Genomic DNA, 21,520 nt, shown 5'->3' with positions numbered 1-21,520 from the left:
GGTGTTGAATAGTTTCTCGTTCTTGACCATTTTAAGTGCATCTTCTTCACTGTCCTTGATATATTCTTCAAGGCCTCTTTTCTCCTCCTCTACTGTTTGATGGACTTGCAGCATTCCTCTTCCACCTGAGTTGCGAGGGAGGTAGAGCCTATCTACATCACTGCGGGGGTGCAGAGCATGATTGATGGTCATGATTTTTCTGGTCTTACGATCTAGCATCTCTAGCTCTGCCTGGGTCCAGTGTATTATTCCTGCAGTGTATCTGATAACAGGTATAGCACAGGTGTTTATGGCTTGTATGGTGTTCCCGCCATTGAGTTTGGACTTGAGGATTTTTCTAACTCTCCTGATGTATTCACTTCCAATTTTTCTTTTAACTTCAGTGTGTGCGATGTTATCAGCCTGGAGAATGCCCAAGTATTTGTAATGTTCTTTCTCTTCCAGGTTCTTGATCTTGCTTCCATTGGGCAGTTCTGTTCCTTCTGTTTTTGTTATTTTTCCTCTTTTCATTATTAATGCAGCACACTTGTTTAGTCCAAACTCCATTGCTATATCGCTACTGAATATACAGACAGTTTTTAGCAGTGATTCGATTTCTGACTGGGACTTTCCATACAACTTCAGATCGTCCAATTACAGCAGATGGTTGATTTTACTGGATGTTTTAGATGTTTGGTATCCGAGGCCTGTTTTGTTTAGTATTTGTGAAAGTGGGGTCATGGCGATTACAAACAATAGAGGGGATAGTGAGTCCCCTTGGAAAATGCCTCTTCTAATGCTAACCTGTCCAAGTGCCTCGCCATTGATTGTTAGCTGTGTACTCCACATGCTCATTGCTTTTTAAATAAATATCTGAATGTTTTTGCTGACACCAGTTGTTTCTAAACATTTTAGTATCCATGTGTGAGGCAATGAATCGAAGGCTTTCTTGTAGTCAATCCATGCAACACTTAGATTGGTTTTTCTTCTCTTGCAGTTTTCTAAAATCATTTTGTCAATCAGCAGCTGGTCTTTTGTGCCTCTGGTGTTCGGGCAATTTCCTTTCTGTTCAACTGGAAGCTGTTTGTTAGTTAATAAGTGTTGCATCACTTCATCTGCTATTATTCCAGTTAATAATTTGAACATGGTTGGCAGGCAGGTTATCGGTCTATAATTACTTGGAACTGCACCTTTTGCTGGGTCTTTCATGATGAGATGAGTTTTCCCAGTTGTTAGCCATTGTTCAATATCACCGCCTTTCATAATGTGATTGAACTGTTTTGATAGTTGTTTATGAAGGCTTGTTAGGTGTTTAAGCCAAAAGCCATGCAGTTCATCGTCGCCTGGCGCAGTCCAATTTTTAATTTTCTTTGCTCTTTCACTTATTAATTCTGGTGTTATTATTAGATCTTGCATTTGTTGGTTACATTTTTTGACCTCTTTCATCCAGCCTGCTTTTTTATTATAATCTATTGGATTGTCCCATAATTTCCCCCAGAATTGCACTGTTTCTTCTTTATTTGGCGTTTCTAGGTTTCTTGCAGTTTCTCCTTCTATGCTTTGGTAGAAACGTCTCTGATTCAACTGGAATTGGAGATTCTGCCTGTGTTGTGTAATTCTGGCTTCATATCTGCTAATCTTCTTTGACACTGCTGTTATTTGCTACTTTATTATTTCCAGGACTTCTCTAATTTTCCTTGAATCTAGGTGGTATTTTTGGATCAGGTACTGTTTGGTGTTTTCATTCTTCAGCTTCTTGTCTTTCATATCTTTCAATTTACTAGCATCTGATCTAAGCCTAAGTCTATCTTCTTCTTCTTCTTCTTCTTCTTCTTCTTCTTCTTCTTCTTCTTCTTCTTATCATCATCATCATCATCATCATCATCATCATCATCATCATCATTTTAGATCTTGCTCTTCCTCCAAAGAACCCAGAGCAGTGTATTACATACTTAAGTTTCTCCTCAAAACAACCCTGTGAAGTAGGTTAGCCTGAGAGAAAAGTGATTGACCCAGAGTCACCCAGCAAGTATCATGGCTGAATGGGGATTTGAACTTGGGTCTCCCCGGTCCTATCCAGCACTCTAACCACTATACCACGCTGGCTCTCAATACATTTAGTCTCCATAGGAACAGCCTTTTGTAGCTAGTCTGTGCTTTACTTGTGGCTTGTACAGTTCTTTTTGTTTGTATGTGCTTATGTTTTGATCATGCCGTGTTAGATACAAATCTACACACTGCTGTAGTCCTGTTAAACACTATAAAGCAACTGATGTTTTCCATATTTCTATGTCTATTTCTGTATCTCTGCTGATGAGTACAGTCATCCCTTGCTAACCGTGAGGGTTCCATTCCTGGAAACCCTTGCGGCTGGCAAATTTGTGGTAGGCAAGACATTGAGAGTAATGGGAAACAGAGGGTTAGGGGAATCACGATCAGGAAAGTACCTTAAAATAAAGGGAAAAATAGAACAACCCCCCTGACCCCCCCAAAATGATCCCAACCCCAGAAATGACCCCAGTCCCCCAATCACCCCGAACCCACAAAAATCACCTCAACCCCCCAAATTGCCCCCTGACTCCAAGAAATGACCCCTGACCCCCAGAATGACCCCGACCCCAGATATTTCCCCCCAAATTCTTGAAAGAAGGCACCAAATCGTGAATACTCAGGTCGCGGTTGGTGAGGGCAGTGACAGTTTCCCAATTGCAGATACTCAAATCCATGACTGGGAAACCTGCAATAGGCAAGGGTTGTAATTGAGATTTGTGTGCTCATGTTTGTATTTTGATCCTACTCGCTAGCTACAATTCTACATGTTGCTACTAATTGCTAAGGCACCCGCCTAGTCCTGGCTCCACATCCACCTGTCTCAACCTCTGTCTGTGTCTCTACCCACCACCTGTCCTGCCTAATGTTCTCCTAGTCCAAGGAACTGCCAGCTGCCACTGAGTGGATGGCTAATAAAAGGAAGCCCCTTGTGAGATTCTGAATATGTGCATTGGAGGATCTACTACACTACCTGCTGTACTTTTATATAACTGAGAAAATTAGAGCTAAATGTTTGGATCATTTCCTTGTCATCAAGGACCACAGGACCACTTTGCAAATAGTGTAATTGTTATTAGCCAGTAGAAACAAAAATTGATAGAAAAGGTGTCATGGTATGTCTCAGTGACTGCTGTTACTGATAGATGTATGTGTGTGCTGGTTCTCTCTCTCTCTCATATTATTTCTTAGGAAGGTCCTTTTTGTGCCTGATAGTCAGAAAGTCACAATATGTTTTCCCCTGAAGTTGAGACAACATTAATAAGAATTTAAATAAGATAAAAATTTTCGAGAGAGAAAAGCAATGAACACAACATTGCTTCTAAAACAAATTCCATGGATTTGGACATCTAGGATTTCAGATGGAGGTAGTTCATACAAAATAGGTAGAATTGAATTTGCTCACCTTTGGGTGTTTACTTATTTCTTCCATTCTTCCCCTATTTCCCATTAGTTATACTTCCTTCACCTTGCTGTTTTCTTCCCCATCACAATATATATTATAAACTTGTGTTTGGGAGGAGATGTTGCTTTTTAATTTTCATCTTATAATTATTAGTTCACGTATAAAGGAAACTGTAGTTGGTTCCACACAAGTTATTTCACAAGAATGGACATTATGTATTAATTCAGGGTTTGAGGGGTGGGTTGCATAGAATTCAAATAATATCACTGCTAAACTGTTAATATTAGAGAGTTTTCCAATGTTCTTCCATCTGTATTTATTATTATTTGCAAACTGCTTAGAGGATTTTTGTTGCTGAAAGAAGGCATCTAAATATTCTAAATAAATAATAATCTTTTTGTCTTGATCTGTCACAATTTTTTCATTTTAAATTCAGTTGCAGTGCCAGCCACTCCAGTGTGGACTGGTAAGGCTTCTTGAGCCTTCTTCCTGCTCTTCGTCCTTTAATTAGTGATAATTAATAGCTGACAATGACAGCTGACAATTGGAAGCTGTTTTAAAATAAAGGAGCAAGGATGAAACCATTAATTAAAGGGCCAGGGGAAGGGGGACCTTTGCTGAATGGGATTTATGTCTGAATAAACATAAAGGAAGACCTTGTCCATGGAGATGAGTTTACAGGATCGAAATGGGGAATATAGTACTATATTAAGCCCCTTGTGAAACTACCAATTTAATTTTGCTTCCACCTGATTGTGGAAGAACAAGAATTCAGCAACACTAAAGGGTCCTAGTTTGAAGTAACCAACTTTGTGTTGGAAGATATTAACTGTTTAGTTACTAACTGTTTTTATCATCCTTTCCCCTTCATATTACTTCTGTGTTTATAGGATGGCCACTTCAAAAACTGATGCAATATATATTATTCTTATGACTGACGCATTAATATGTGACCCTTCCTATGAACTATAAACAAAAGCCCTCTTCAGATATTATTAGTAGAGATGCGCTCTACTTAAGTACAGCATTTCAAAGTGGGTCTGGAAGTACTGTCTTCATGTCAATCAATCCAGGCAGCACACTGCTCACAATTACAGCGATGTTTGTCTACAGAGGGACATGCTGTAACTGTGATGGCTGTCGTTTCTGTGATCAGCATCACCAGCATGGCCCTCTGCAGATACATGGTGCTGTAACCATGACTGGCGTGTTGCCTAGATTGATTGACAGGTGGACAGTACTTCCAGACCTGCTTTGAGAACCTGTACTTCTGTACAGCGCTACTAAAATTTGAAAAGGGCTCATGATTCAGTTAGAACTCAGGAGCAGACTAAGTTAAGTCTTTAACTTTCCTCTTCATCTTCTTCATTATGAGCCCCACCGTCCATTGAGGTCGTCCATGGAGGTCTCCAGTTGCCGCCAGTTCATCTAGTGGCCACACGGAGATGGGCCTTCTCGGTTGCCGCCCCTGGGCTATAGAATGCACTCCCTATTGAGATACGATCCTCCCCAGCTCTGACAATTTAAAAAAAAATATTTAAAAATCCATCTTTTTACTCAGGCTTTTTCAGCTTCCTGATAATGTATAGGTTTTTAATCTGTGGTTGTTTTTTAAATTGTTAGTTTTTAATTGTTTTAATGTGTTTTTATATGTGTTTTTAACTGTTTTATTATTGTGAACTGCCCAGAGACACGAGGCAGTATAAATGTGTAATAAATAAATAAATAAACTAAGCCCCACTGAAACTGATGGGACTTAATTAGTTATGACTGTCTCATTGATGTCAGTGGTGCTTGGTAATGACTAGTCTGGATGTTGCCCACTGTATCTAAACAGAAGCAAATTGCTGGATCCCATGTTCTAATTAAATACAAATATTTGTATTTGAAGAGAGCATTGCAATGCTTGTGTGATTAAGTGTAAGGAATCAGGTGGTGACAACTACTCTGGACTGATTATTTCCAGGCACAAGGGTATGAACTGAGTGGTGCACTGTTCCCTTTTAGGTATGTGCATGTGCACGCACTCACAAGTTTTTTGAGTTTGCTCAGTTAATTTTAGATCCCACACAGGTTGAATCAGGAAGGCCCCATTCTGAATGCACATGTGCACATACTGTCTTGATACTGCCACTCAGAACAAAATTCATTCCTTACACAGATGAAAAAAAATTAGAGAGGACACTGGAGGGGTGCTTTAAAAACAACAAATAAACCCACAGGCTTGTGTATATTGGAGTATACTTGTATATTGTATACTTGTATATTGTGTATACTTGTACACAAGCCTACAGAGTGTGGAGAGAGTCCAGATTAAGTTAATCACAACTAACTTCAATTGAAATGAATGGAACTCAAGTTAGTCATGACTAACTTCTCATTGATTTAAATGATCCTTAGTCATGACTAAGTTAGTCTGGACTTGCTTTGTATCTATAGCATTGTACAGGTTTACATTAGATTGTACAGGTTTACATTTCCCCCACCTCTCTTTTCTCATGGGTGTGGACTGGACAACACTTCTTGCTTCTAATTAAGTGAACTCGGGCACAAGAAAGCCTATACTACAATTTATCTATTCATCTTTAGGGGGTCACAAGGCTTCTGGTGTTTTTCCTGCAACCGACTGCAAAGCACAGCTAACTGCCCTTCCAGACAACTGTGTAGCAGCCCTATACACACATTATGTTCAGTGCTCATCCTATCTGTGTACAGTATGCCTGTTAAGATTTGTATAGTTATTCACGTTGTATTCAGCGCACGTTCAGCAGTACGTTTCGTATCTGAAAGATGCATTTCAGGAACTTGTACCCAGATTCGCTTTTAAAACGAACACGTGTACGGTCATTCACATAAGTACATGTGAACACACATGCAGCGTAATACCTGAACTGTATTAAATTCCGTAGCAATTTAACCCGGAATTACTGTAACCCCTGCAAGTAAACGTGGCCGATCTACGCCCTCTACTGTCCTTCCTCCTCGGTCCATCCACTACCTTGAGAGATGCGTCCACTACATGCCTGCCTGCTGAGGCTGGGGGGCCGGTCGTGTGGGGTTTTATAGCGTGCCCTACGGAGGGGTGCGGAACGACGACGGCTCCTTTTCAACCAGCCGCCTGACGTCAGCGGGTATTTTAAAGGAAAGGGAAGTATCTCTGTGGGGCAGGTTTTCTTTCGCCTGCTCTTTCTCGGCCTCTCCTGGGGCGGGGCGAGAGACGTAGACCCCGAATGCAGCGCGTCCCCTTTAAGGTTGCCGCGGTGACGGTTCAGCAAGTGAGAACGAGGCCCATTGACGTCAAGGCGGGCCGCGATTGGCGGAGGGAGCTGAGGTTTCCGGTGGGAGCGCTCGCTGAGGCAAGGGAGGAGGAGGAGGCCACGACTCGGGACAGGGGGAGGGAGGGAGAGAGAAAGAGGAGAGGGGCCAACGAGACCAGAGGAGGCGAGAGGCCCAGGCAGGGAGCCGCTGCCGCACCGACCCCGCGGTAAGCCCTGGCTCGACCGTAGGCGCCCGCTGGAGGGGAGCCCCCCGCGAAGCGAGGCTGGTGGGAGAGAGAGAGAAAGACCTGAGGAGAGTGGCGCGCGCAGAGGCAGGCGGCGGCGGCAGCAGCGGGGGAGGGGGGCGTGCGTGAAGGCCTCCCCAGGTGGGGCGGGGGACGCGGAGGGAAATCCCCGCCAAGGTATGAGGGGGAACCGTTAAGGGGCTCGCGAGGGCGCCCAGGAGGGAAGCCCGTGAGAGGATCGGGGCGACCGGCGCAACGGGAGGGAGGAGTCGAGGATAGGTGCTTGGTGGGGGGCGGGGAGGAGCAGGAGGGGGGGCGTGGATGTGGTGAGGAGGGGGAGCCTCTGGCTAAGGGCCCATTGCTGTTTGGGGGCAGAGAGGAGGGGATGGCTGGTACTTCAGGGTCCGTGGGACGAAGAGAGGGCTCTGAGGGGATGGGCACGCTGGGCAGCAGCTGCAGGGAGGGACGGGCTTCTGGGTACTGAAGGCATGCGAGGGGGTTGAGGAGCTCGCAGTGGGCGATGATGACCCCAAGAAGTGTTGGGAAAGGAAAGGCGCTAACGAGGATCCTCTGCTACGACAAGGTTGTGTGTCTGTGTGCAGCGCTCGCGCCCAAAGGGTTGAGGCCTTTGCTCTTCCTGGAGAGCAGGCACCCCTGAGACAGAGGGGAGAAGGGATTCTGTGCTCCTTGGGGCAGGCTAGGTGAGAGAGGCATCTAGGTTTGCTGGAGGGAAGAAATCTTGAGTGCAAAGTAGATCTGTAATATTTAGAGAGGGTTCGACTTTAAAACGGGGTGGGAGAAGGCGCTGCTTAATGTATCCTTGATTTGTGGAGAGAGATGTGCCAGATCTGTATCCATGTCAAAGAGGCAGAGAGAAGTAGCACTTTGGCTGTCCTAAAAATATTGCATCCAGCTGTATGAGTTAACTCCAGAGTTTTTCACATTATGTATGAAGCCAGGGAGGGAGGAGAGCGATCCTGATCACACCCCTGTTCTGTAGAGAATAATCCTTTGAATAGGGAAAAAATTCTTCATTGTAGAAACGGCATTATTACCTTTGAAGTAGCCAAGAATAGCTGAGCTCATGAGTTTCTGTGTTTTCCTATCCTGTGCAAATGAGTTCCAAATAAATGGTGCTATGTTTTAGAGCTTCACTGTTTTTCTTAGCCACAGGGAGATAATTTGGTGGTTAAATGGGGGTTCTTTTGTGATACAAAAGCTATTTTTCACAGATGTATCATTAATTACACTTGACTCAGTAAAATGTTTTTCCACCACCTTGTAGCTTGGAATTTTTGCAAACTGTTTTGTTAACTGTTGCATATTACCAAGTTTAATAACCTGGGCAGCAACCAGTCTAAATTAAGGCTTGCTAATTTCAGTGATACTTGTCATGACTGGCTTAGTCTGGATTTTGCCCATTTTTCAAAATCTTTTACTAAAAATTGAGTCACTTTTTCAGTTTCCTGTGTTGGAAAGACAACCTTTTGGATCATTGGAGTGTTCTTGGTGCCCCTGTAATCAATTTATTTGAACAGTCTTGATTATATTTTTCTCTACTGGGAATTCCTGCAGAAACCTATGGCTCTTCACCATTCCTAGTTAGTGAGGGGAATCTGGTGCAAAACCTGGAGCAGAGTTGTGAAGGACCCTTATGACATTTTGGTCTTGTCATTAAAATTACCTTTGAAGCTTTTTATTATGACTTTAATTTTACTAAGCAGTAAGTTTTATTGAATGAGAATTCTTTATTTAAGAAAGAAGCTTCTTGCCTGCGTGTTATTTTGCAGTTGTTTGAATACTGGCGTCTCAGCAGTGTGAATACTTTTTCCATAGACTAATTTGCAGACTGTCATGGAGCCACAGAATTACTTTTGGACAGCTAATTAAGGCAATTATTATTGACCTTCATTATGTAAGTTGTCAAAACAAAAGGGGTAACTGTAGAACTTCTAAGATGGCCTAATGTAAATGCCACATCTCTGTGTGTGTGTGCTGTCTGAAGAAAGACAGGGGTACTGTGATCTTTAGATTCTTTGCAAGGATTATATATAAGAATGCAATATGTTGGAGTGCAGGCAACTCAGCATTATCTTTAGTCTTCATATAGTCGACAGCAACAGAAATCAGAAGCATATGTTTGTTATCAAAAGTATATTGCCATATGTGTAGTGTCTCTAAATCGGTCACCTAGGAAAGCATAGGACAGTAACACTTGGGAGTCTGTGTTACTCACTTTCTTCTTCCTTCTCTCCTGAAAGGTGATACTGGGATCAACACCCTGTCCTGTAAATTCTGTGCATATCTATAGTTGTTGCTGTTAGCTACATCTCAAGTAAGTGTTAGCCAGTTGCTTTGCATCTAACTTTGGGAAATATTGTTATAAATATATGCTTTTTCTTTTTTCTGTATAATCCTATTTTTAATGCTATGTATAAAGGAAATAACTGAATATTTGTTTGCCATGCATGGAAACTATTCCCAGTAAGATTCTGCGTAGGAGCTCATTACATGTCACTTATCTGTTTATTTTTTTAAAGACATATTTTGTTACCCTGACATACATTGTTGGGTGTAACTTAGCATGTTATATTCCTGAGGCAACTACTCATTGGTCTTTATTTCTCTCTGCTGTTATGCTTGCTTTGTCCTGCTAGTCTAGGATGCAGACATATGAACTGGGTACCACTTCATTTTGAAAGCCTAAAATGTTTTAATTGCTGGTAATTAGCTATTCCTACAAAGAAACTAAAGTGACTGGTTGCTGTGATTGCTGACGTATATTAATGTAGTATAATGCTAGCAAAGTAGTTCCCCCTTGGGACTTGAGGTATTTCAAATATGTCTTCCTTTCAGATATCAGCAATGGCAGCCTCTAGCAGTGTCGGCAGTGAAGAAGAGCGTAGCCTCCGCGAATGTGAGCACTATGTTCAAAAACACAACATCCAGCCGCTTCTGAAGGATTGTATTGTTCAGCTATGCACTGTGCGACCTGAGAGACCCATGGGATTCCTCCGGGAATACTTTGAAAGGCTGGAGAAGGTAAAAATAAGCTTGAGGAATAGGAGAGAGTGGCTAATTTCCAGCATCTCAAAATAACTTCTTTAAAAATGCTGTGTTTGGCCTGGAGTACATCAACATTTTAGTTCTTCAAAAAGGAAAGTACAATATTGTGTTTTGAGTTTTTTGCAATTAGGTTGACGGATAAACACTTCTGTTTGTAAGAAGTTGGACTCTTTTGACTTGCAGGCATGGCCAGATTTTTGCCTTTGTGCATCTTCAAGATAGTTTGATGTAGACTAGACTAACTTTGTGGTTCTTTACATATTAATGGTACAACCCTTTTTGATCAACTATAGCAGCTAAACTAGGCAGGAAAAGGTTGAGGCCTACATGAAAGCAATACTATAGCCAGAAGTTGGAAAGAGGCAGTCCTGTTTGGGGTAAGAAAATAGAAACTTTGATATGGTCTCCTGTGTTGATTATACTGTACCAGTGTGACCTTTTGACCTAGCAATGTTAAATGAACTTTTTATGGTGATGGAGGAATTCTACTTTTTTCATCAACATAATGGCCAACATCCAGACCAAGGTTGCTGTTGTGCAACAAACAAAATTGTACTAGTGCAAGAAAATTGCATAGCTATGCAAAGTTATGGGGATGTTTGACATTGGGCTCTTGTGCAAAGGTTTCCTGCGAAACATTAGAGGAAGAGGTTTCACAATAGCAGATGCACCACCTTGTTGTGCAAGCGCAAACTTGTTTGCTAGCAGAGCACTAGTTGGGAATACAAACTCCTGATCTAGTGCATCTGGCTAGTACAACAGGATTGCACAAGTGCAGCTTTAGTTTGAATGTCAAACTTCCTTTTGGTCTTGAAGCAGAACTTGTGCTGCCTTAACTCTGTTTCTTAGTCCTTATAATAGATACCTTTCAAGGTGTAGACTCTTGTTTATAGTTCTTAATGCAGTGATACTGTCGTGCTAGAAGAATCATAATTACATATTTGGTAGTTTAAATTAAGTAGATATGAAACCATCATCTATCTTGAATACGTGTACTTCAGCCCACATATTTAAGATGAAATAAACCCTTCTGTTTCTCAGATTACCTTGTTGTATACAGCCTTTAAAAAGCTTTAAAAATACTATTGTTTTTTACAGAGTGTTGGTATTTGTGCTTTTGTGGCATTACATGTAAGTGTATGAGAGGCAGAATGGTGGGGACCTGGATGTCAGCACTGTGGGGAAGGGGAAAATCTAGGAGGCTATTCATGTGCGTAGGCAAAGGGAGCCCAGCCTTTGCATGTGTGTGTGAACCACCAGGATTGGGCCTGATCTTGGTGGCACCACAGTGGCAAACTCGCCTACGGAGCCACCCATCAAAATGGAATTAGGAGACGGGGCGTCCAGGCACCCCAACCCTCAGAGCTACCGGCAGCAGCCGGTGCTCGTCTGGGCAGGCAGTCCACCCACCAAGGGATGGCAGAACGATCGTCTGTGGGGAGGTAAGCGCTTTCGGGCTTCTTCTCTGCAAGATGGGTAGCCATTTCTCACTGCACATAAGGGCTCTTTCTCTCCTGCCACCATGGTTGCAAGTTCTTTTATTATGATGATTCTTTAAATGACATCAAAGCTAAAGCTTCCATAATATAATGGCAATCTCAAGGGTTAGATTAACTATTCTTGACATATTGCCATTCTGTAAGGTGCTGATTTAATACACTAGTAGAAAAAAACTTTGACATCGATTTTAAATAAATGGGCATTTTAATGAAGTTTCTGTGTAAGTAGCAGGATATGATGGACATGTTCACATAGAATACTATTTGTATAATCCCAGAGTTTGCTTTCAGTGCATGTCATAGGAAGATTCCTTTAGTTTGTTCAATCCAGTCCTCATTGGCTAGTCTACTGACTGGTCAGCTTAAAAAGTGCAAGACAGTATGGCCATCCAATGAATGTAGGTGGCTGTGAGCAAGACCATCCATTTTTCCCCCTCTTGTTCTTTGACTGCTGTGTCACTAGCGGCTTCTCCCATCACTGTGTCAACATTCTGTGGAAGAAGAGAAGGTCAGCAGGATTCATACCATGGCAGCTGACTTGATTTAAAGGCAAATCATAAGACCAATATTGAATGATTCCCTCAGTCACTGCTAATTGTTACAAAATAATTAATATATTCTCCCAGTGGGCACAATATTGGAAGAATGTGCACTTTGTTCTGTGTGGAAGAATCCTTCTGTTCAGATGCTCAGTTTTGTAATTCATTGTACATTAGCATTTTAAATTCAGGCTTTAAGGATGTTTGCAAGAACTGCTATGGTAGGTCAGACCAGGATTGTTTTCAACTTTCCATTCTGACTTAATCCAAATGTCAAGCTATGCAGTCTTCTAAAATAAGTTAAATGATTTTGTGAGCTTTGTTGTTGTCCTTGTAGATAGAACTCTAAATTTTAGGCTAGTGTTGCAAGCTTAATCAACTGATGCTTTAGTTCACCTATGGAGGCCCATTTTAATAGGTGGGATGGATGTTTTTAGACTATTTTGATTCTGTTGTCTTATTCTCTTTAAGGAACAGAAATGCTTAAAATGGTCTTTCCTTTGAATGATAAGTTGTAGCTTTTGTTGACTGTATTGAAATTTCGCATATCTGTAGGTGCCCTTCTTGTGTTTAAACTTGATTGATGAATTTCTTACAAATTGAATCACAACAAAATTGAATTTGATGGGCAGCTCTGTTTGGAGCAAACCTGTTCTAATTGTCGGATGCACTTTTAATAAAGTAGCAAAAAGACACCTTGAACCTTTTGTGCTTTGCTAGCGTACATCCATGAAAGTAAGTTAAATCATTCTGGACTACTTTTAAGGGAGTGTGTCTGTATAAAGAAATACAAAGGGGGCAAAACTAATGTTTGCATAGTTAGTCTACCAAACTGGTAATAAAATAAGCTAAAAGTCACATCACTGTGTTCAAGCTGTTAGAAACATTTTTGGCCATCTTCAGCATATATTTGAATGAAGTATTAACTGATTTGTATCTAGCTTTCAGTGCTTTATGATCAGACAAGATTTTAAAAAATTGCAAAATGCAAACTCCACTTCTGTTACACCTCACAAGAAGGTGAATGCTGTAGAAATGTGGGCAAAATATACTTGTGTGTTTTCCCGAAAACTTTGAATTGGAAAATTTCTTTCTCATTTGCATAAAATGTGCATTGATTTTTTTCCCTTTTAAAAAATACCCTGAATTTTATTTTTAAAATGCCTATAATAAATTGTGATCTGATTTGACCTAATTTATACAGTGAAAAAGCACTACCAACATATTAATCTCACACATTGTCTCTTAAAAAGTTTTCAAATAGCCAAGTAGTTGAACTGAAATATTTTGGGGAGCTAGATCAATACATTTCATGTGCTTTAATTGTTGTATTGAAACAAATTAAAAACTTCATATGGAAATAGTTTTTTAAAATTAGAATACTTAATAAATCAATAAAATATATGTATCCTCCCACACGCTTGTATTATAAGCCTGAAAATATTAATTACAGTTTTGAAATTGCTGAACTTGCCTAATATTGCATCTGCATCTATTCACTGTTACTAGTGTTTTATGAAATCATGCTGAACATCCAGACTAGCCAGTGAAATTTTAGAAATTGATTTTTCCCCACAGAAAAATTAAGTATGGGAAATTTCCACAACACTTTCTGTTTGGGAAAAAACTCATTAATTCTTATTTTGTCCATGTCTTTACTAATAAAAAAGGATCTGCACGTTTGGGCTTGGTTTATGAGCTTTCATACCAATATCATCCTGGACTTTGGAACAGAAGGAATAATGAATGTTCTGATTCTCCTTCATCCAAAGCTTAGTAGCATGGCATGACCCAACCAGAGGGGTCTCATCTAATACTGAGCTGGCATTTGTGGATGTCTGTGAATAAATAAAAGCAAGGTTAAGCTAGTAGACATGGAGAATTAAAAAAAAAGAAGAAGAAGCAGCAAGCTATCGGGAGTTCAAATTCACCTTATACAAGTGGTAATATGTTGGTAATCAAGTGACTTCATGAGCAACATATTTGCCTCGGACTTGTGCTTTTTTTTTTTTTTTTTTTTGGCAGAATGTAAGTATGTGAACATGTCTGATCTAAAAACTACATCAAAATGCATTTTTACTTGCAAATTAGTATTGAGATAGAGGCAGATTAGGATTGATAGGGAAGACTCCTTTAGCTATGGTTTTAATTCAAGCTTAGTGTTTACTTACCACTGGCTCAGAAATATTTTAAGAGCCATGTTGGCTTCTGTTTGGCATATCTTCGAAATCTAGGCAAACTCCCGCTTGAAATCCATAGTGTAATCTAAACAATTAAGTTTGAAGTATAAGATGAAAATTTAAAGTGATACAGTACAAGTGAATTAAATAGCCATGGTAAGAAAACTGTATAATGTTTGAAGGGCATGGGGTTTTTTGTCGGTATCCTGTATGTAACCTTATTAGCATGACAAACTTTCAGAACTCCTGCAAGAAGTCTGATGGAAGTACTAGTTTGGATCCAACCCTGTATATATCTTGGGAGACCAGTAGCTTAGCATAGCATCAGTGAAGATCTAATGAAAAACATGGCAGACATGAAATCTAACTCTGCGTGTGGTGGTTTGTAAATGTTTAACCTGCCACACAGCCTGACAAAGTCTATACTGTGTTATCTCCTTAGTTAATCTTTTGCAGTTCTTATTTACCTTTGAACTTCACTAACTTCAGTCATTAATTCCTGGATATATTGTCCCAAGTTTACAAAAAAGAAAATAAAATCTCATTAACATCTCTAATCTTATTGAATCTGATCATTGTATCAGAAGTTGATAATGCTTTCATGCTGGAGTAGTTCTTATCCATTTGGCATTTATTTATAAAAAGAAAATTCAAAAAGATTGTTAGATATAGAAAGAACGCTGATATCTGATATTTACATATCTCTGGAATAGTCTAATAGCTAGAGAGCCAAGGTTGCCAACCCCTGCAGTAGTGAATAGTGTGATGGACTCGCATTGGAGAAACCTAGATTTAAATTCCTGCTTACCTTTGTTTTTAAAGTAAACACTTGTGTGAATCAAGAGCAACTAGTATTTGGAAATCTTATCCTGTTGGTACAGCCATCAAATAATGTGGTATGACTCTTAGCCATGAAGCTCACTGGCCTTGCATATAAATTTCTGGGCTCAATCTACCTCTCAGAATTGTTAGGATAAATGAGAACACCTGAGCTGCTTGGAGGAAAGCATAGATATAGTTGTAATCAAGTCAAGTAGCCCTGTTTGGTCAATTAGGAAAAGATGTACACAGGGTCAGTGAAACTTGTAGGTACTTTTAGAGACTTAAGAGTATTACGTAGATTTTTATATTGCTTAAAAGGAGCCCTAAATACTTTTTCATTTCATTATGCCTCTGCAATAGCACTTGTACTCAAGCCAAGGTTCTAATCTAACCAAGTTTGCAAAACTACTTCCATCTTCCTTTAAAATTAAATTAATCTGTAGATAAGGATAAGTGGGGCTATATTCAATGTCCTTGTATAGACATTTGCGGGGTGTGTGTGTGTAGGAGGTAGAAGGAAAGGGAGATGTTTATATTGAACATCCATTTTAAGGAAGAATGTGTATAATTCAAAAGCTTACATAGGATCATAATACATGTGATATTTAACATTTCTAGATTAAATACCTAGTCTATAATGTGTGGCTTTGAATAATCAGAAAATACACATGCACAGCCCTGTGCAAGGTGTGAGACAAAGCTCTAGGTAGAAATCCTGAAATTGGAATGCCCAGTGCAACTTATAAGAGTTGTTCGCTCTTTCTGTATGTTCTGTTCTAAGTTCTATTTCTCTGCTCTTACCACGAGACAAGTATAATAGGGAAAGAATACTATTTTCCCTATTAGCACATGTATGGAGTTGAATGTTCTGCCTTTGTGGATTATGTAATGTGAAATTATCTTCCCCTGTAGGAAGAAACAAAACAGCTAATGAGTCAGCAGAAAGCCAGCTCCCGTGCAGATTCTCGTGAAGATGAGATTTCTCCACCCCCACCCATGAACCCGGTAGTAAAGGGCCGCAGAAGGCGTGGTGCCATCAGTGCAGAAGTTTACACAGAAGAGGATGCTGCATCTTATGTTAGAAAGGTGTTGCACCTGCTTGTTATAAAAATTCATATTAACAGTTATGTTTTTTTCTGTCTGAAGTCCTCCTTTGCATAGCCCCAATAAGCTAGCTGCGCTCGATCTTTGCTTGGTATAGCATACCTTACTTGTTGGTGGCCTGTCATTAAAGTTTCTTGTGTAAGTCTGGATTTCTGCATAGTGGGGATGACATCAGGTATGGGGAATTGGGGGATGTGGAAGGAAGTACTTGGGGGGGGGGCATGTCCAGTCCAGTCTGTCTTTTCTGACTCCATGAAGACTGCCCAATTAACTTAGACCATAACATCTCCAGTGATGCAGTCAAATCTCCTAAGATGCTACCTCTGTGATCCCTCTGGATTATGTGTAGTTTCCAGGAAGCCTGATATTAGGAGCTGACCCATGGGAGACCTATAAGCATACTGTCCTTACAACTCCTTGAAGCCAAGATGTCAGTAAGAGGGCAGGGTAAAAACATACAGGTGAGAGAGCAATGTTTTCGCACTTTCATGCAGCAGAGCCAATATTTTGGGGAGATTAATAGACAATAATTATGTGAGAACACTGTTCTGTGGTTCTTAGTGGCTGCATTTGTTTTCAGCTTCATTATCTTGTACAGTATTGTGAACGATCGTTTGTATTGCTGGAATACCCTGGAGCATGGCCTCGATTAACAACAAGTATCTCTCTGGTTCCTCAGAGACAATGTACAAATAGTTCTTCTGCTGTTGAGGCTCCTGGGAGTCATGTCTTATCTGGAAAGATATGTACAGATCTGTCATGCTGCCAGCCCCCAGTTGGGGAGGAAAGCCCTATCTCTGAATAGTTTCCTTTTGGAGAGGCTTCTATTCAGAATGAAGGAGTAACTGCACCTTTTAAAGGAAAAAGAAATCCTTATCTTTCAAGAGGATGGTAGCCTCATGTGAGATGAACTTTTTTGCACACAAATAACTTCCTAGTAGGAAACTCATATTGTGTCAAGTGGTCCTACCTGGGGGCCAGGGAGAGAAAGAGGGAAAATAGAATTTTGGCTTGTTGTTAGAAATTGGCTTGTTTAAAGATAACCTGCTTCTGTAGTTTTTAATCAAAGCTGCGTGGGTATCTTCCATACTACAGGTTATTCCAAAAGATTATAAGACTATGGCTGCTTTGGCAAAAGCCATAGAGAAGAATGTTCTTTTTGCTCATCTTGATGACAACGAAAGAAGGTAGGAAACGCTCGAATTGAAATCTCCACCCTGTGTTTTTGTAGTAAATTAAATAAAGCTAAATAAAAACATACAGAACCCGCCAGAATTGAGAAGGAGGTGGTTTTCAACATATAAATCATAGGCTGGTTTTAAGCCATTCTTTGGTATAGTGTGTATATTCTACCTTTGTTTCTTTCTCAGCTGTCATCTGGCCTGTTCTATTTAGTTTCTTTAAGAAGCTTGTCTGGTCCCCACTTCAGCAGTTTTAGGAGTTGGAAGTAGCAAAATGCCATACTGTGGAATTCACACTTACAGTTTTTTGTGTGTATGGGTTTCAAAATAGTTTGTAGGGGTGGGGAAGCTAGGGGAAAAGTTACCTATGGTTATGTTAGTATTTTTAGTGTGGGAGGGAGGGATGGGTAAGAGAAACATTAGGGCTATGCACTGAGTGAAGTATTTGTATTGGTTCCATTTCAGTATCTATTTGCATTGTGTTGCAGAGGGACAGGAATTTATGAATATATTCAATCAGCTTCATGCGTGGGAAATTGAGGACTTACCTGAATTCAAGAAGTGGACTTCCTTTTATCTTCTGAATGTAAATTTGCTGCCTTCCAGGCAGATGGCTTGGTAGCATTTTAAAATGCCACCTTTTACCTCCAGCCTCCAATTCTCTGGGAAAGGAAGCAACATCACGACGTTATGTTCTTTGCCCAGGGCATTACTGAGAGGAAAAAATGGCCACCCTGATAGTTTCAAGGAACAACCTTTCCTGCCCCCACTGCCCAGTCATGCACTGGGGAAAAGACACAATGTTGTAACTTCGCTTTCTTTCCCCAGTGTTGTGGGGTGATGTCGGGGGTGGGGAGAAGGTGATATTTTAAAGTCCAGCCGTTGTTGCTGCCTAGAAGGCAGCAGGTTTGCAGTCAGCAGAGAGAGGAGGAAGCCCACTTCTTGTATTTGGATAAGCCCCCCCATCCCCCACCAATGCTGTTTGATATGATATTATATTAAACTGATCTTTTTATTGGACAAACTTTTCAGCTGATTGAATCCAATGAAAAGCTGTCTGATAAGACTTGCCTCACATCTGTTCTGATTATTGGTCCAATGTGAGGCATAGCCCTAATAAACATAACCTTACTGTCTAATTCATCAAGCCCAATGTCTGCATGTCATACCCTTGTCCTCTTCCCCATATTGAATAGCCTGGTTAGGACTTCTCAGAGATTCAGCTTTACTGATAATTGTGTCCTAAACTGTCAGTATAAGCCTATGCGTGCAATACAGTTGGTTTTCTGTTGAGTTGTTCTGAAATCTTTTTCAGTGATATATTTGATGCGATGTTCCCTGTCACCTATATTGCTGGTGAGACTGTAATCCAGCAAGGTAAGTAATCATGGTTTGGGGTATTTTACATTGTTCACTTGATAGAAAATTGCTTCTTACTTTATTTTAAAACCTCTATCCTGCTTCATAGTCTCAAGGGGCTTTCAAGCTAGCTTTCAAAATGTCCTCACAATACAATTGTATTCTGATCTAATCTTAGGAACAGACATAATTATGGGATCTGGAAGTGATCTGTTGTCATAATGAGAATGGGTTACTGCACCTGCGCAGGGACCTTTCGGATGGATTAGCTAGCTCCTTTTAGGCGCCCCTCCCTGCCATGCAGTCAGGCGCCATTTTGACCCAGTTTCTTTTCGACTGGTGATGCGTTGAGACCTCTGGTTCATTGCTCCTCAGTTTTTAGAAAAGAAAGCGTTACTTCGGACAGAATTCTAGTGTGTTGGATTTTGGACAGTGACTTGACTATTCTTCATCTTTTTGTCTTTGGACTTGATTATTAAGATTACTTCGGACAGATTTCAGTGTACTGGACTTCGGACTGTAAGTTGACTATTCTTAGGATCTTGGACTTGGTGATTACTCTTCCACTGCTCTGCCATCGGAAACCTCATGGCTGAGAGGAAAAAGACAACATTTAAACACTGCTCTCAGTGTAGGGCTAAGCTACCCTCAACTGATGAACATGAACTCTGTTTGCTCTGCTTGGGGGAGCAACATGTTCCAGCTTCTTGTAGGATTTGTAGATCCTTTTTGAAGCAGACATTAAAGAATTGCTCGTTGCGGCGCTGTATGGAGACGCGCTGTGTCTGCTGACACCAAGGCCTGAATCGACATCAATCTCAGGATCAACACTGGTGTTGACGGCCCCCTTCTTGGTGTCTGTCTCAGGGTGTGTGCATGCGCAGTCTCAAACCCTGCAGGATAATCTCAAAGAGATTGTCTTCAAAAAGCCCGAGTCCACCGACCCCGGGCATAAGAAGCGTAAATGACATCGTGTTACATCGCATAGCGACTCACCACCACTGAAAAAACATAAGTCTAAGTTGACCTGCTCGTTGAGATTGAGAATCCCTTCGCCATTGGTCTTATATTGACCACTGCTACCATCGTCAGACCTGTTGATGCCGTCACCAGCTATAACACCCTCTGGACTGTTCGTCCCTCCAGCGTCAACGCATACAGTGACACCAGCCCTTCCACCAGTACTGATGGCGAGCTCAACATCGATGTCAACGCCATTTTTTCTGGTGCCATCCACATCTATCGTCCCCTCGACTTCTTCGACGTTGAACATCAATACCAAGCTGAGCACCCTTCATCGTGCTCTTCTAACTTCCCCAACAGCTACTGTTGTTCCACAACCATATAAACTATTGCTGCTCTCACCTGCGAGGATGCCTCTAAAATCGCCTCTCTTACTCTTCGATACTGGTGATAATGCCCTGTTGGATCAGGGAACTGCCAAGTCCCTCCTGAGTGTACTGGATTCCTCTACGAGTACGCCTTCAGGTTTGACCTTTCAGGGGTTCCTAACCAGTGGTTTGGATACTGAAGTCGATGCCAATGAAGATGTGCCTCCAAAGACCCCTTCCATGTCTCCTTTCCAGATAGGAGCCAGGTCTTCATCTCTCATGGTGCCGATGCTAGTATCACCTGTTACTGCTTCACCCTGGAAACCAACGCCTCCATTTGTTCCTCCTCCACAAACTATGCCTCAAAAAGACCCCATCCACGCATGTGACTTTCGGCATAATATCTCACCCTTGGCACAGCTGGATTGAGCAGAGTTCCAATTGTGGAAAACACAGCTCATGCTACAGGGCCTGCTTCTACATCAACAATCAGGGACTGTTCCACAATGGATACCCCTGTTTCAACCCTTGGTGCCTTTACCTCCTAAAACATCTGGCGCCCCAATGCTTCTGGACCAGTGTGTTCAAACTATGCCAGTGTCAGTGGATGCACCCATGGCCCTTATGGAGCTGCCTCCTCAACTTCCTGTCACACCCCTTGAACCGGTCCTGGATCCACTCTCACCCTCCTGTCCAGCGGAACCACTTACCTCTGGTTCACCCTTGGAATCTTCTGAGGGTGATTAATATGATTCCTCAGAGTCCTCTGAAACAGACATGGATTGTGATGGTGATACACCACAGAATCCCTCTGATCCACCTTCGGATGTTCCACCGAAGCCCGCCATGTCTCCTAAGGAGGAACTGAATTGATGATGATGATGATAATTATTATTATTATTATTATTATTCAATTTCTATACTGCCGTTCCAAAAATGGCTTAGGGCGGTTTACACAGAGAAATAATAAATAAATAAGAAAATAAGATGGCTCCCTGTTCCCAAAGGGCTCACATTCTAAAAAAAAACACCACAAGATAGACACCAGCAGCAGTCACTGGAAGTACTGTGCCTGGGGTGGATAGGGCCAGTTACTCTCCCCCTGCTAAATAAAGAGAATCACCACGGTAAAAGGTGCCTCTTTGCCCAGTTAGCAGGGCACAAAAATGTTTCAACAAATGGTGGAAATTTTGGGCCTAGAGGTCAAGCGCTCTACTACTGACCTTGAAGGGCCCCCATCTATAAAATGATGGCAGGTGTGCAGTCTACACAACTGATTCCTCTGTAGATGCTGCCGGTTATTACTAAAGTGGCTAAAACTGCCTGGGATGTGTTGCAAACCTCTGCTCCTACATCAAAATGTTTAGAGACCACGTATTGCATACAGGAAGAAGAAAAATCTTATTTATTGAAACATCTCATCCTGAATTCCATTTATTTAATTTTATTTTTACATTTCTATACCGCCTTTTGTTAAAAGAAAACCCCAAGGCGGTTTACAAAA

At 41.2% G+C, this 21,520-nt stretch overlaps 2 protein-coding genes across 8 annotated transcripts in view; one reads left to right on the top strand and one right to left on the bottom strand.

Annotated features, from left to right (window-relative positions):
- WIPI1 (WD repeat domain, phosphoinositide interacting 1) overlaps positions 1-6,652 on the bottom strand; it is an 87,696-nt gene extending 81,044 nt beyond the window's left edge. The window contains exon 1 of one of the 2 annotated variants that reach the window (XM_053287863.1): positions 6,432-6,652. The gene's annotated coding sequence lies outside the window, so the exon portion shown is untranslated. Of the gene's footprint in view, positions 1-6,319; positions 6,374-6,431 lie in introns of those variants that run through there. The other variant, XM_053287862.1, reaches the window with a different exon arrangement.
- Positions 6,653-6,721: 69 nt separating this feature from the next.
- The window catches only part of PRKAR1A (protein kinase cAMP-dependent type I regulatory subunit alpha), a 33,399-nt gene continuing 18,600 nt past the window's right edge, over positions 6,722-21,520 (top strand). Inside the window, exons 1-7 of one of the 6 annotated variants that reach the window (XM_053287872.1) lie at positions 7,300-7,518; positions 8,772-8,850; positions 9,197-9,270; positions 9,792-9,977; positions 15,954-16,127; positions 17,241-17,332; positions 18,642-18,703. In XM_053287872.1, coding sequence (XP_053143847.1) covers positions 9,801-9,977; positions 15,954-16,127; positions 17,241-17,332; positions 18,642-18,703 — 505 coding nt within the window. In that variant the 5' untranslated portion in view covers positions 7,300-7,518; positions 8,772-8,850; positions 9,197-9,270; positions 9,792-9,800. Of the gene's footprint in view, positions 6,918-7,041; positions 7,113-7,157; positions 7,215-7,299; positions 7,519-8,771; positions 8,851-9,196; positions 9,271-9,791; positions 9,978-15,953; positions 16,128-17,240; positions 17,333-18,641; positions 18,704-21,520 lie in introns of those variants that run through there. The other 5 variants (XM_053287871.1, XM_053287866.1, XM_053287868.1 and 2 more) reach the window with 5 other exon arrangements.

The sequence above is a fragment of the Hemicordylus capensis genome, chromosome 2 (genome assembly GCF_027244095.1).
Source record: "Hemicordylus capensis ecotype Gifberg chromosome 2, rHemCap1.1.pri, whole genome shotgun sequence".
In the NCBI taxonomy this organism is placed as follows: domain Eukaryota; kingdom Metazoa; phylum Chordata; class Lepidosauria; order Squamata; family Cordylidae; genus Hemicordylus; species Hemicordylus capensis.
Note: the sequence above shows the minus strand (reverse complement) of the source record. Positions and strands in the feature narration are given on the sequence as shown.